Source organism: Cibotium barometz, chromosome 39 (genome assembly GCF_041138505.1).
Source record: "Cibotium barometz isolate CiBa-2024 chromosome 39, ASM4113850v1, whole genome shotgun sequence".
Taxonomy (NCBI): domain Eukaryota; kingdom Viridiplantae; phylum Streptophyta; class Polypodiopsida; order Cyatheales; family Cibotiaceae; genus Cibotium; species Cibotium barometz.
In genome coordinates, this window is record NC_141084.1 from 6,165,565 (window position 1) to 6,179,217 (window position 13,653).

General features: G+C 38.2%; 2 protein-coding genes across 3 annotated transcripts; one reads left to right on the forward strand and one right to left on the reverse strand.

Moving 5' to 3' along the window:
* The first annotated feature begins 3,566 nt into the window (after positions 1 to 3,566).
* On the forward strand, positions 3,567 to 4,739 carry LOC147615651 (coatomer subunit delta-4-like). Of its 2 annotated transcripts, none has more exons than XR_015262576.1 (3): positions 3,567 to 3,820; positions 3,977 to 4,084; positions 4,209 to 4,739. XR_015262576.1 is itself a non-coding variant. In XM_086777960.1 (3 exons), exons 1-3 carry the CDS (start codon positions 3,804 to 3,806, stop codon positions 4,344 to 4,346), a joined length of 252 nt encoding a protein of 83 aa, XP_086634086.1. In that variant the 5' UTR covers positions 3,567 to 3,803; the 3' UTR covers positions 4,347 to 4,739. The 2 variants fall into 2 exon arrangements, 1 of the variants encoding a protein (XP_086634086.1); XM_086777960.1 differs by having other exon boundaries at positions 3,977 to 4,073.
* A 425-nt stretch (positions 4,740 to 5,164) lies between these two features.
* LOC147615652 (uncharacterized) lies at positions 5,165 to 11,865 on the reverse strand. Its single transcript, XM_086777959.1, has 7 exons — positions 11,439 to 11,865; positions 10,695 to 11,157; positions 9,359 to 9,866; positions 9,013 to 9,273; positions 5,768 to 5,806; positions 5,562 to 5,606; positions 5,165 to 5,474 (listed from the first exon to the last, which is right to left on the reverse strand). The coding sequence occupies exons 1-7, from the start codon at positions 11,811 to 11,813 to the stop codon at positions 5,288 to 5,290; spliced, it is 1,878 nt and encodes a 625-aa protein (XP_086634085.1). The 5' UTR covers positions 11,814 to 11,865; the 3' UTR covers positions 5,165 to 5,287.
* Positions 11,866 to 13,653: the final 1,788 nt, after the last annotated feature.

The window sequence follows — 13,653 nt, forward strand, 5'->3', positions numbered from 1 at the left end:
GATATGTCCATGACAATGGAGATCAAGTATGAACGCTCTATATCTTGTTATTTTTCACTTTGGCTTCGTATATGTCCATGAAAATGGAGAGTAGTTTCAACTGCTATTTATTCATAGTAATCCCCCCACATTGATTATTTTTATTCAATCATAGTACTCTCATGTCAATTGCTTTTGTTAATAGGTTAATGTCTTGCAACTTGGGTTATTTTGGCAAGGAAAGTATGCATTCCCAAAGATAGGCAGAGAAGCAAGGAAATCGATCACCTGCGCTATTTATGGCCAAATCCAATTTGATAGGGGAATCTAATCACTTTTTTCAATTTGACATAACAAAAGTGGCTGGTATGTAGATACAGTGAGGTGCAGAGAGATCTATGCATCTTTACAAGTAAGTATCTCAATCTTGTTCCAAATTTTGTATCAAATTTTAAGAGTTTTGATGTTTAGCATCTTAATGGAATGTTATTTCTTGTAGGTGTTTGCTTTAGCCCTTTTATAGATGCGAGCGAGATGGTCATTGACATCTTTGCTGGATGTGGGGAGTTGGGATGTCAAAGCAAAGAGATGCATCAGCATTATGTTGGCATCGAGAAGGATAATTACATTGTTGATGTGGGGAGTTGGGTTGGTATTATCGAGAAGGACAATAACACTGACACCCTCCTCTTAGATATTTCGCAACTTGACGGATCACCTTAGTAGTTTTACTTCTATTGGTGTATGACATGTTCAAAGGAAAACATGAACTTAATAGTTTCTTTTGCCGTATATAGCATTGTGGGAGAGAGAGAGAGAGAGAGAGAGAGAGAGAGAGAGAGAGAGAGAGAGAGAGAGAGAGAGAGAGAGAGAGAGAGAGAGAGAGAGAGAATGCTTTAAATAATATCCTTGTTCTTTGTTCAATTTGTAAAAATAGATTTGTCTTATTGCTTGCACTTTGTCTTATTTATGCTTATATGCATGTGCTTTTTCCTCATATGCATGTTTGGTGGGAAGAGTATGGGTGTCATAGGTATGTATGTTGTCTCTTGAAATGCACTAATCGCATGATATTATGAACTTGCAAAAGCACATACCTTTTTTATTAGCTCATCAAATCCAAATGAAGATATAGGCTACCAAAGCATTCTAGATGTTCTTATTTCACATATTTTTGTAAAAAAGCTAGCTATTTTATTCTGTTTAAAAAAAAGCTCACGTAATGAGGCTCGCCAGAAAATCACACCCAACTTCCTATAGTAAGTACATAGTTTAAAAGATGATCATAAGTCATGTATGTCACGAGGTTTGGACTAAGTAACCTTGTCAATCTTGCTAAATATCTTAGCTCCTCTCATTTTGTCCACTAAGTCATCTACTCTAGGAATAGGGTATCTATTCTTTATCATCATTTTTTTTAGAACTCTATAGTCAGGGTTGTTGCAAGATCAGGGTGTGCAGTTTTATCCAGTTTCTGCTGGACTGGGACAATGCTTGGAGAGCAAATTTTAGGGAGTAAGGTACTTAAAATGAGATCAAGCAAATAATAGAAAATATGCTTGCCCTTAAATTAACCCAGTATAACTTAAATTAATATAAATTAGTCTAATTAATCAAAATTAATTAAAAATATGATGAAATGATAAAAAATGATCTTTCCATACTTAGAGTGATCCAATTTATTTTTCCATAGATGCACCATTACAAGTACACTAGTCCCTATAGGTTTTAGATGATTCACATCAAAAATGTAATTTTACTAATTAGATTATTAATATTTGCAGGCCTTCTGATAGTCTGGAAGAATTTTGAAAAAGAGATCATTAAAAATCCAACCATTGGATTTGCAATTTTCACTAACCACCACATTCTACTAATGTCTCAGTATCTACCCACTCTTTTGATCTACAAGATTGAGGACTTTAAGTGGTACCTATTGTGGGTACAAAAAGTGGCGTATATTATAACAGTTTAAAGACCTTGAAATATTTAAAGAAAATAGACAAATATCTTAAAATTTTCTCAAAAAATCAAGTTAAGCTCCATATTACGTGAAGATCTAAGGTACAAAGTGGGAATCTCATATGAGTTTATATGTAAAAGATATTAGCATTTTATGGAATCAGCTCAAATTTGGGACAGGGTGTATACATTGATTTTGTACCTAAGAAAATGAGGACTTTTGACTATCTAATGCTTAATCAAATTATGCAACTATATTTCCAACTTTGAATATGATGTTCCAACAAAAGAACTTGAAACAAAATTCCTTCATTTACTAGGAGAGATTAGCCACTAAAGGTAAACAAATGCCTGTTTTTTTACTGTTTACAGGGTGCCTGAGTGGACAAAACTGGGCACCCTGATCTTGCAACCACCCAGTCAATACACAAATGATAGTAAGTTCCATTCTTCTTTTGGACCAAAAAGTACAAGCGCATCATAAGGTGAGTTGCTAGTTCTAATCAACCCTCTTGCAAAAAGTTCCTCTATTTGTTGTTGAATTTCTTTTTGTTCAATGATATTGACTCTATAAGGTGTCTTGCAAGGTGGTGAATTTCCATAGAAAGTTTATGATTCTATGGTTTCGACTTAGTTAGGCTAGCGAGTAATTCTTACAAAAGCAATCCAAAAATATGGAATGTATTTTTTTATGAGATGGGCTATTGGTGTTGTTGAGGTTCAACTTTGAATACCCACATGAGAAAGCAGAGCTACTCATGTTGGGGGGGAGATTGGACCCAATGCTTATGTGCTTTTGTGACTTCTATTTTACTTTACTTATGTTACGTTCATGTTTATGCTTACCTTGAGTTATATGATTATTTTGTTCATAGTTATTAATTTAATCCTTCTCTTGGAAGAGAGTGTGGTTATAGCAAGTCTCCATGCATAAACATTCTTGGGAGTGGTATCAAGGCTTGGTCATTTGAGCATGGAAAATTGTGGAGAAATTTCCAATTTTTTGATTTTTAGAAGGTGGTTAATGGAGTAAGAAGCCTCTCTATTAATTTTGGAGAAAATAGGCAGAAGGCAAAGAAATTACGTGAATGTGCAAAAAAAAAAAGCTTGCAAAGTCTACAACAAAAGGTACTTCATCAACACCAAGGTAAAGGGAAAAGCTCAAGGACTTTTGGACAAAAGAATAAAGCAATTCAATGACCCTTAGTTCAAAGGGCTAAAGAGTAGCCGTTTGGAAGGTTAAAAGGCTTATTAATAAAGCTCACAAAAACTTTTGTATAACAACTTATGATGTATGCCATATAGGATAAACCATATTCTAACAACTTATGATGTATGCCATATAGGATAAACCATATTCTAACAACTTATGCATAGTCTGGTCCAGCCTTGTAGCGTGTTCTAGAATGCTCAAGCGTGACCCAGATTGGCATGCCGTTGTGTCGCGCGATCTGCCTTATGTGGGATGGTGTGAACTGGTCTGGCACGCCCATGCCTGGATCAATAGAGTCTGGGTGGTCCGTCCGGCATGCCTATGAAGCTTGGCTATTGTTGGGTGGAATACTGTGATTGGTTACTCAGGAAGCATTTTTTTTTTATAGTGTTGTTTTACAAAAAACAACTTTTTGTGCTCTGTGGTTCTTCTAAAAGCATAGCAAGTTTTTGACAGCAATCCGGCTAGCCATGTAGTCTCATGAATTAAAAAGGGATGCTACTATTGCCACCATATTGGTTCATATGTATTCTGAATTGAGGAAGTGCGCATCCATTATAAACAGGTGCTGGCAGCCTTGTTCATGACCTCTTGACATGAAGTGTTTTGCAGGCTTCTAGTTCAATTTGTAGTGTTGTTATTGCAAAATATGGATACAAATAGAAGGTGAGTTGATCAATGAGGCTGATGTTCTATCTCTTATATGTATTGATTTTATGGCTATAGTCTTGAACCCTTCTTGCACTGTTTACCTTGATGAAACTGCAAGCCCATTATCTGCTTTCCACTTCACATTTCTGGTTCTCCTTTTGTTTTATGTAGTGGATCTATGGAATTTGTTGTACCGGCTGCAGATCCTTCAGCTTTCTTCCCTATTGTTGTGAAATTCTCTGCATCAAAGATTTTCTATGACATCAAGGTATACACAAGGTATACCCCGAAAGATGGTGCAAGTTTGTGATGTACAGTGTGTATGTGTGGGCTTTACCATGGAATCTCCCATAATTCAAAGCTATATCATTAGTTTGCATCCGTTTTTCTTTCAAATGGACAGGGTAACTTGAAGCACAGTGGAAAGAGTGAGCTTATTGTGGATAGTCATCAAGTGGTGTACGAGCTTCACTTTCGACACTACCCAGAACACTGGTTTATCTTTGCACTTGTATGCAATGAAGAGGTTGTAGCATGGTAGTTTGAAGGGGGTTTTCTCTGACTTTATGTGCACCTGCATCTTTGAGTGTCGATTCAAAGTGGTTGAATTGTTGTCTCAATTAAAGATGGGCTTTCAAATTAAGGGCAGATGAGCGTGAAATTAGAAGAGGTTATTGATAACTCTGAGCGTAAATGCAGTTGTTGGAAGGTCATGAGATGTCAGTGAAAACCCGAGCAGCCAGCTATAGTTTCTTCACTTTCAAGCTTCTGTGATCTCATCTTTGACCACAAAAGCTGCAACTTTGGCCATATTGGTAAATACATAAGGACACTAACTTGGGTCTTTGACTGAACTGGTGGTGTTCTTCATACTTATTTCTAAAATGGAGCAGGTAAATTTTTTAAAGATATGGAGGACATGTTAAATTACTTCAGTTAGCATGGATGCATCAAACATTGCTTAGAAACATGTAAGTTTTGTTGGTAGGGACTGTGATCTGATAAAGGTCAAATTCTATTTTAATTAGTGATGGCTTGGTGGAAGTTGTGACTTGAAGAATGTTTTGGCTTTTGATTTTATCTAAGAAATGAATTTTGTGGTGACTGTGAAAGTTTTTAAACACTGGATAAGCAACCCATCATATCACCGCTATGTAAGTTGCTATGTTTAATTCTTTTTATAGCCAATTGAGCCAACAAAGCCATTAGTTAGGAGAAATAGTTCAATGAAAAACAATGGAAGGAAATCTATAACTCTTGTATGGGACATTAATGTAAACTGCACGACAAAAACAAGTATCAAGATATCATGTAAGTACAATCGATGGTACTGGTGTAAATGCAAGTTCGGGAGAGAGAGAGAGAGAGAGAGAGAGAGAGAGAGAGAGAGAATGTGTGTGTGTGTGTGTGTGTGTGGGGAATATATGTAGCTACACCCGCAACAATGGTGCGGTTATGGACCGCAGCAGTGTAAGGGCTTTCTCAAAATGACCAGATGCTAGTACCGTGAGCGTTTGAGGCACCACTGTTCCCTCGACGATAAGGAATGTAGATACACAAGCATAAAATTGTGACGTAGAAGCTAGCCAGAATAAATAGTAGGATGTAGTCCCACTTTCGTATGCATCGGTCTGCGTGTTCCTCTTTCTTTGGTGTGTTACATGTACATCTGCAACATTTAATATTAAAAATCGATATATCAAGCAGGATAATACATTAATCTCTTCTTGTAAGTATTGAAGCTACTGTAAATCACCTGTTTGGAGGGTTTTGTGTTGTTCCTGGAAGAGGGTTCTCATTGCTATTTTTTTTAATCAATGCCACACGATAATGCGTTTGTTAGATTAATAAAAATATTATTTCTTGCCTCATTAGTGCAGTTTTGCACCATGATTAATTACAATAACAAGAATAATAGATATCTAGGAATTCCTTTAATCCAATGCTTTGTTCTATACAAACCTGTCTTTCTTCTCGTTCTTGGCTTCCTTGCATTTACTCCTGCACAACAAGTGATCGATATATATACAGTCATACAGCTTCTAATCTCGTTTCAAAAGAAAATTACATACACAAATACCATCCAAATTTATAGCTAAATCCTTTAAAATCTAACTAGCCCTCGATTCTAAGACAATGCAAAATAATCAATTTCAAATTGGAGTTATCGTAAGGCCTAAGGAAAACCAAAATATTAGTTGATTCTTTTTAATTGGAGCGAGATTAATTAATAGATACTAAAGGATTTTTTTTCCCGTGCTGGTACGTTTCCAAATCCTATAATTTGTAAACAAGATGATGGTTCTCCATACTGACTGCTTGATTTCGTTATTTGTGCAATTTTTTTTTTTGTGTGGAGGGAAAGGGGGTTTAAGCTAAATTGGTTTGATGAGAAACACTTACCGCTATGATGAGGAAAACTCGAGCCACTTGAGATGTAATACAATGAGAAAAAGTGGAGCCTTTGACTTGAGCTTTCACAAACACACTCACACCTACGCGTGATGTGGAGCCTGGATAATTGAACCTCAACCCACTCTAAAATATGAAGACTTCATGATGCAATTTACTCTTTGCATAATGGGATGATAAATATACCCCACCCCTTGCCCCACACACACTCTCACACACACACACACACATACCCACCCCCACCCCCAGGAAAAGAAAACAAAAGAAATCTTGAATATGGAACTCACATCTCTTCTTATGGTGGGTGGACACATGAAGAAGCACCATTTCTAGTCATGCACACACTCAAGTACAACAAGGCTGTACCATCCTTCGAAAATTTTCATGTTTGCAAATAGTGTGTATGCTATCGAGAAATGGCCCACATGTAATCCACTTGGTCAATTGAAGAAAGGCATCCTACGCTATTGTTAGATAACCATGCAATGGAGACTAAGCTTCAACATCTAGAGCAAGAAATGAAGATTAAGAAATGTTGTTAATTAGTAATCGTGAGATTATCAATATCTTGTATATCAAACTATTTAAATAATAAATAATTTTGATACACAAGATATTCTATTGGCAGGATATATTATGCAAGACTCTTTCACAAGTCCCAAGGGTGAAATGAGTGTATTAGTAAAAACATGCTATGCAGTTCTTAGAAGACAAGTGGGATTGCCCTCTCATTCTTGGAGTCACCTTGCAAGAATCTTGGAGTAGAGTTCTTTTGAGAGTATTAACTCTTTCATAGACCACTTTTTGGGCTTATCTCTAAGGGCTCCTAGTTTGACTTTCCTATGGTAGGATTTTTTTACGATAATTTCTTATTCTCTCTCTCTCTCTCTCTCTCTCTCTCTCTCTCTCTCTCTCTCTCTCTCTCTCGTAGTCGAGGCTCTTGCCATATCAGTGTCCTTCATTCATAGCACCTGGGAGCTTCCCCAACACCGGTATGCATGACTTGCTTTAGAGTCCTCTCATCAGCTAGCCATGGAGGGAGACACTTCATGTTGGTATGATCCTGGTTTGAGCTCCATGGTTCAGTTTAGATTGACTTCCGCCCTTCCAGTACTCTCTGGAGGCACCCTCTCTCACCTTTACACATTCTGAGATTAGTAGAGTCATCAGACGGCCCTCATTCAATTGGACACTAGGAGGACATGGCTAGAGCCTCACAGGAGTTGGGGACGAAGATGGCTTTCTATAGAGACCATCTTCTCCACACCACTGAGGATGGCTTTATTCTTAGACCGAGCTACATGGATACCCGTCTCTCTCATGGATTGAGGTGCGCCATTGGGCAGATCTGCACCTCTTCACATCAGTTAGAGATAGAGACAGGCAGATTTAGAGGCATACCTCCAGGGGACAGGATTTGTCAGATTTGTTGGATAGAGCCAAAGGCAGAGGAGCACTACATCTGTCGTCGCTGCACAGCATATTATGAGATTCGAGGGTGCTACCATTGCCTTTTCACAAAGGGATTTGGACCACTGGCTAGAGTCATGGACTATTGTGATCAGCGATGCTTGGGTTTTTATCTCCTGGAGATCCGCAGGCTCAGAGAGTCCATTATTAGGAGCAGACGCCCGACTGGCAGGGAGTCCACACAGAGACAGATTATTGACTTCTTTAGAGGGACTACCCGGGAGGACACACAGCCGACAGCCCAGCAGTGGGCACCCCGTGGGACTCTAGTTGAGAGAGCTATCCAGTTGGGTAGATCCAGACGCCTGAGGGCTCGCGGATCCTCACATCGGAGATGGTGCCTACACCGTAGGATTCAGAGCATCATTGCGAGGTATCGGGCTCGTCTGACCAAGCATCTCACTATGGCAGATATCCAGGCCACCCATGCTAGAGCTCCTAGGATGATTACCACTCCAGCCATATACTGTTGTTGTAAGTACTCATTGTCACTTTTGTACTCTCCCATATTTATGTATTCATGTATCCATGTACTCATGTACCCCATTTTGACTAGTAGCATTAGCTTCCCACTCTCCCTAGTTGCTGCTTCCGGATGTTCCCTCTACTGATGTATTGTAGGGCTAGATACTTACCTTCAGTTCTTTCTTTTCTTTTCTAGACAGTGTATCAGATGTCACATGGTTGTAACTTTGGTCTCATAGGTCACTTTGGCGTTTTGAAGACGTTAATATAACATTTCATTTCATTTCATTTCTCTCTCTCTCTCTCTCTCTCTCTCTCTCTCTCACACGCACACACACACACACACACGTGCACAAACACAAGTGGCATTTCAATGTGTGTGTGTGTGTGTATACACATACATACATATATATGTGTGTGTGTGTGTGTGTGTTTTTTTTGTGTATGTACGTACATATCTATGTATGTATGTATATATACATATATATCTGTATATAAATATGTATATATATCTCAGGCATAAGCCTACATGTGACTTGCTTACGAGCATTTATTTAATAAGTTGTATATATATCTCAGGCATAAGCCTACATGTGACTTGCTTACGAGCATTTATTTAATAAGTATTATCTAACACAATAAATCAAGATTGTGGTTGTATTTTATTGCTTTAACAGTATAATGGAGACTAGGAAAAACTTAAGAAGAAGAAGAAGAAGAAGAGAGAGAGAGAGAGAGAGAGAGAGAGAGAGAGAGAGGAACAAGGGGGTGAGGGGGGAGAGAGAGGAGGAGGGACGGAGGAATATAAAGAGGGAAAAAATAAAAAATGTGTGTGTGTAAGAGAGAGAGAGAGAACATACCATCTTGCCAAAATCATAGTCTCGATTGCCACAAAGAGCTGGATAGCATATGTCGAAATAACTAGGTATGAAGTAGGAACCATGTATGAGACCACAGGCACATCTGTTGCAACAACTGCTATCTGTAATGCTGTCAAGGCTAGTGCAGAAGGCACAATGATGGCTAGCCTTGCCTCGAGGTTCTCTGGCCGTATTGCAATTAAAGCAAATGTGGATATCCCACATATTGCAGTCGGAACAAAGAGCTTCAGTACATAAAACCTGCAAAGATTTCTTTGTTAGAATGTTAGGTGGTAGGTTCTTTGCACATAAGAAATAAATCACTATGGAGATAAGCAATACTTACGTTCTAAAACGCTGCAGTAGGATGCTAATGGTAATAATGGGTGTGGTTAAGTTTGCAGTTGCTTGAATAAGACAATCAAATGAGATTTTTGTTGGCTTCTCTGTGCTTACATTCAACCAACTCCCAAAAAGCTTCTGTGTGTCAATAGGCTTACCATAAAATGTTTGGTTAGGTGAAAGTATGTACTCCTTGCCTTTTGTTTCTATGCAGCTTCTATAGGTGTCAAGAGTTCCCTCAAACCTTATCTTGTAATCATTAAGAATGGTATCGTAGAGTGATAAATTAGCTTGGTTAGCTAGGCTAGCATCAGGCACCTTCAAATCGCCATAATTTTGTGCACATGCCAAGTTCTCCAAAGTTTCTCTAATGATGTCATTCTGGAGTTCATATGTGCTTTGGAAACGTTTAAGGAGGCTATCTTGGGTGAGGAAGGTTTGACGCCATGTGGCAACCGTGCAATTGAGTGAAACTACCACACCTTTGATAGACCAACTGGGTATGCTTTGGTCTACAAATCATCAAATGAAAATATTTAAGGAAAGACCTTAGCATTATAAATTTAAGAAAATAAGGATATGTGATCGATCATTCTCTCTCTCTCTCTCTCTCTCTCTCTCTCTCTCTCTCTCACTCACTCACACACACACACACACACACGTGTGCGCGCTTTGTAAAATCAAGCTATAGATGTGCTAGATATTAACGACTCACTATGAGATGAATATTGTGACTATGTAGAATCTAAAAAATTATTTTCAAAATGAGAAGTTATACTTGAAGGGAAGTACTCTATGATTTTTGATGAAAAAGTATAAATGCCTTTGTAATAGCAGTCACAGAGATTGTATTAGCATCTTAAGAGTTGGCAAACTATTCAAAACAAGAACTTCAATAGAAAAGAACTATTCTATGATTTTTGAATGAGTATAAATGCCTTTATGGTGGCAGTCATAAGGATAGTATTAGAATTTGAAGAGTTGGAAAGTTTTTATGATCACTCATTACCAAAATTTAACTCTTTGAATATTACACTTATACATAGTACTGATCTAAATAGTGAGATGATCCCTACATTTATGAGTCTTCATAGGACTGATATAAATAGTGATGTGACCCCTACACTAAATTACTCTCGTATCATCTCTTATACATGTGTTTGGGACTTGTAATCTATTTCCTAATTTCTGATAAAATGTTGAAATTTCAAAATAGTCTTGACCAATATAGGTTGATGCTTTTTTTTTTTAAATCACAAAGACAAGACGTCATGCATGGAACAATAGACATTTCAAGCTAAATTAGTGATTCCTTTCAAGATAGAGTAGATGTGGCTCACCAAGTGGAGGATCTCCGTTCACAATGTCCCCACCATTGTTGAGAAGAGTATCCTTCACAAGTTGTAGCCATGTTCTGCTGGAGTGGGGATTAAAAATTTTCATTGTGAGTTGTTGTGTGTCAAAGGGAAAGTTCTGAAAATTCATCTGTGTATCACATGTGGTCTGGATGTTAAGCTTCCAAACCCTCCTTTCATAGCAATTTCCCGGGTTACTTATACATTCTGAATAACCGGAGACATTGTTTGTGGACCAATAAATTGAGGGCATAGAATCAACAATAGAGTCAATGGAGTCGATGTTACATTGGGGTATATATAGAGGAGGCACCCACACATTGTCACAACACATATTATCAGAGCTTGTTGTATCACATACGAAACTACAGTTATTATTCATCGTTTTTTGACCACTGGTATTCGAAGAAATCACGTCCTCCCACTGCATGATCATCTGCCATTGGATCTGAAATGACAATTCAAAACTGTTGGGTAAAGTAAGAAAATTGCAAACTTTTTGCTAGATTGGAAATAACGTTTTTGATTCGAATTGTAGCTCATGTATGTATTTATGCTAATACAAATAGATCCCAAAAAAATCTAGAGGAGGTCCTACGATAATAATATATACAGAATCATGGTTATGGTAAACAACATCGTACATGGGGATTTTTAATTTTTAATTTTTATTTTTATTTTAAAAAAAAAACCTTCCAGTGAAAGACTTGCTGGTTGGTTGGAGCTTACAGTGAAAGATGAGCCGAGGGGGTCGACGTTCTGGACGCTCACAAGCTTGAGGTCGTATGGCACAAACGTCATGAAATACGGGCTTGAAGAGCCTGGCAGTCTGCCATCCAGAGGGGGCACGTAGGGGACGCTGTGATCAGAATCGCTGCGAAGAGCCCCAATGTTGAGAAGGCCGGCGAGGAGTGTGTTGTCAGAAGTCATGTTAGCTGTGTTACCTGACAGAGAGCGCTGCAAATCTGGATAGGTTAGAGGTGGTGAGCTTGAAATTGGGCTGCCTAAGAGAGGCCGTAGAAGACCGGGCTTCTGGTAGGTGGACATGGACATAGCACTGCTGCGCAAGGGCAGCGTATTCAGAATCATGATGAGAGCTCCCATGATAATGAATAGTAGATGCTGCCTATAATTGCTGGTGCACGTGATCTGTGTCGCCATGGCCGCGATGACTACGTACTACCTTGACAAGCCTTTCTTTAAGAAGTAGTCTCCTGTGGGCATCACCAGTTCTCGAGCTTTCTTTCTTCGAACCGCAAGGTATCACGTAAAGAGTCGTCCGTAGGCATTATTATTATTATTAGACTTGCTTTAACCAGAAATTTGATCCCACCAAACAAAAAGATGAAATGCTCCCAAGACAAGCAGCGACTCTCAGTAGTGCATTCTTTAGAAGTCTGCTCGCCGATAAAATAGAAAAATTAATTCTCGCGTAAAGCAGCTGCTATGTGATCACAATTTTACAAAGCCACTTTTGCTTTAAGTGTCTCCCAAGAATGTTATATGTGTGTGTGTGTGTGTTTTTTTTTTCTTCCAGGTTGGATAAAGATTATTTTTACAACTTTAGAAAAATAAAGTTTGTTACTTTTCGTCCATGTTTGTAACTTGAAAGTGCGTATGGTTGTGGCCTAGTCCTCTACCATAAAATAGACATGTGTGTAACGAGAACATAATTACAAGTATGAGAGTATAGTCTTTTTTTTTCTCTCTCTCTATATATGTGTGTGTAGGCATGTGTGTGGGGTTGGTGTGTATGTAGCTATGGTTGTGGCCTAGGTCTCTACCATAAAATACACATCCGAGTAATGAGAAAATGATAACAAGCATGAGAGCATACTTTCCTTTATTTCAATATGCATGTATGTATATAATATATGTCTGATCACTCAAAGTCTTGTCCACCAAAGCTTAATTTAACCTTATCTTAAAAAGAAAAGTAGGTTCTTTATCAATTGCAACAACTTTATTCATTGCCTCTTACAAATTTCCGCTTATGGTGGTTTTCTTCTTTAAAACAAGGGTAGAAAAAAGTACTAACCTTCAACAGAAAGACATAATTTTGAAAGAAACACAAGTATACCCTTTGAGAACTTCAAATGATTTTTTGGGATTTCCCTTCAAATTCAAAACAAGGGTAGATAAAGTATTACCTTAAAAAAAAGGAACAAGTGGAAAGAAAGACTAGCATGCTAATGCTCTTTGAGGACCTCCATGAATGTTTAGCATCACATTTCAAAGTTGAGTGTTGTTTTTTGCCTTCATCATTATTCAAGAAAACCTAACAAGCAAGAACTCAGACACCTAGCTCGATCCACCCCTCACAAAATCTTATAACTGCGTGGGCTCTAGTCTCCCACGAAAGTTCCACATGGCCTTTGTCTTTGCTCAATGCTCACGAGTTACAACAATAACATGTTACATACTAGTTCTTACACCACTATTATGCAAAGTGAGTGTTAATCCCATTTTGGATTAATAAATATGCTCCTCCATTTGAGGACATTAATAAGTGTCATGGAAAGGCACTATAAAAGTTATACTTTATGAGATATTGGCTTAGTTATTAAGTTTTGGGCGTCCAAGTGTGAAGCCAGTTGTATATAAGAAATTTTCTCATAAATGAATGGACACAATCTCCCTTTCTGCTAGGAGAGTTCTTGCTTTTGTCTTGAGAGAGAGAGAGCGTGAGAGAGTACTCTAGCACATGTGCTTTCTCTATGCTTGTATGCTTGCTCGAGGGGTCACTCATAAATATGTAAGCGTAGCATGATCAGGCCTTGAACGCATGTGATATAGAGAGTTTACATATAGTGAATCCCCCCGAGTATGCTTGTATGCTTGTGTGAGGAAGTGAGAGAGAGAGAGAGATTGCCTTGTGTGGTGGTGTGAGCGACTCTACGGTGACAGAATGGAGGTGAAGCTTGGAGGATTGGAGCTTCTCAAG

Excerpts from the sequence above, each read along its gene's own strand:
- LOC147615651 (XM_086777960.1), top strand. Across the intron at positions 4,074-4,208 it reads AGATTTTCTATGACATCAAG|GGTAACTTGAAGCACAGTGG; the intron begins GTATACACAAGG and ends TCAAATGGACAG.
- LOC147615652 (XM_086777959.1), bottom strand. The coding sequence starts at position 11,813 with ATGGGAGCTCTCATCATGATTCTGAATACGCTGCCCTTGCGCAGCAGT. Across the intron at positions 11,158-11,438 it reads CCCTCGGCTCATCTTTCACT|ATCCAATGGCAGATGATCAT; the intron begins GTAAGCTCCAAC and ends TTGTCATTTCAG. Across the intron at positions 9,274-9,358 it reads CTACTGCAGCGTTTTAGAAC|GTTTTATGTACTGAAGCTCT; the intron begins GTAAGTATTGCT and ends AAATCTTTGCAG.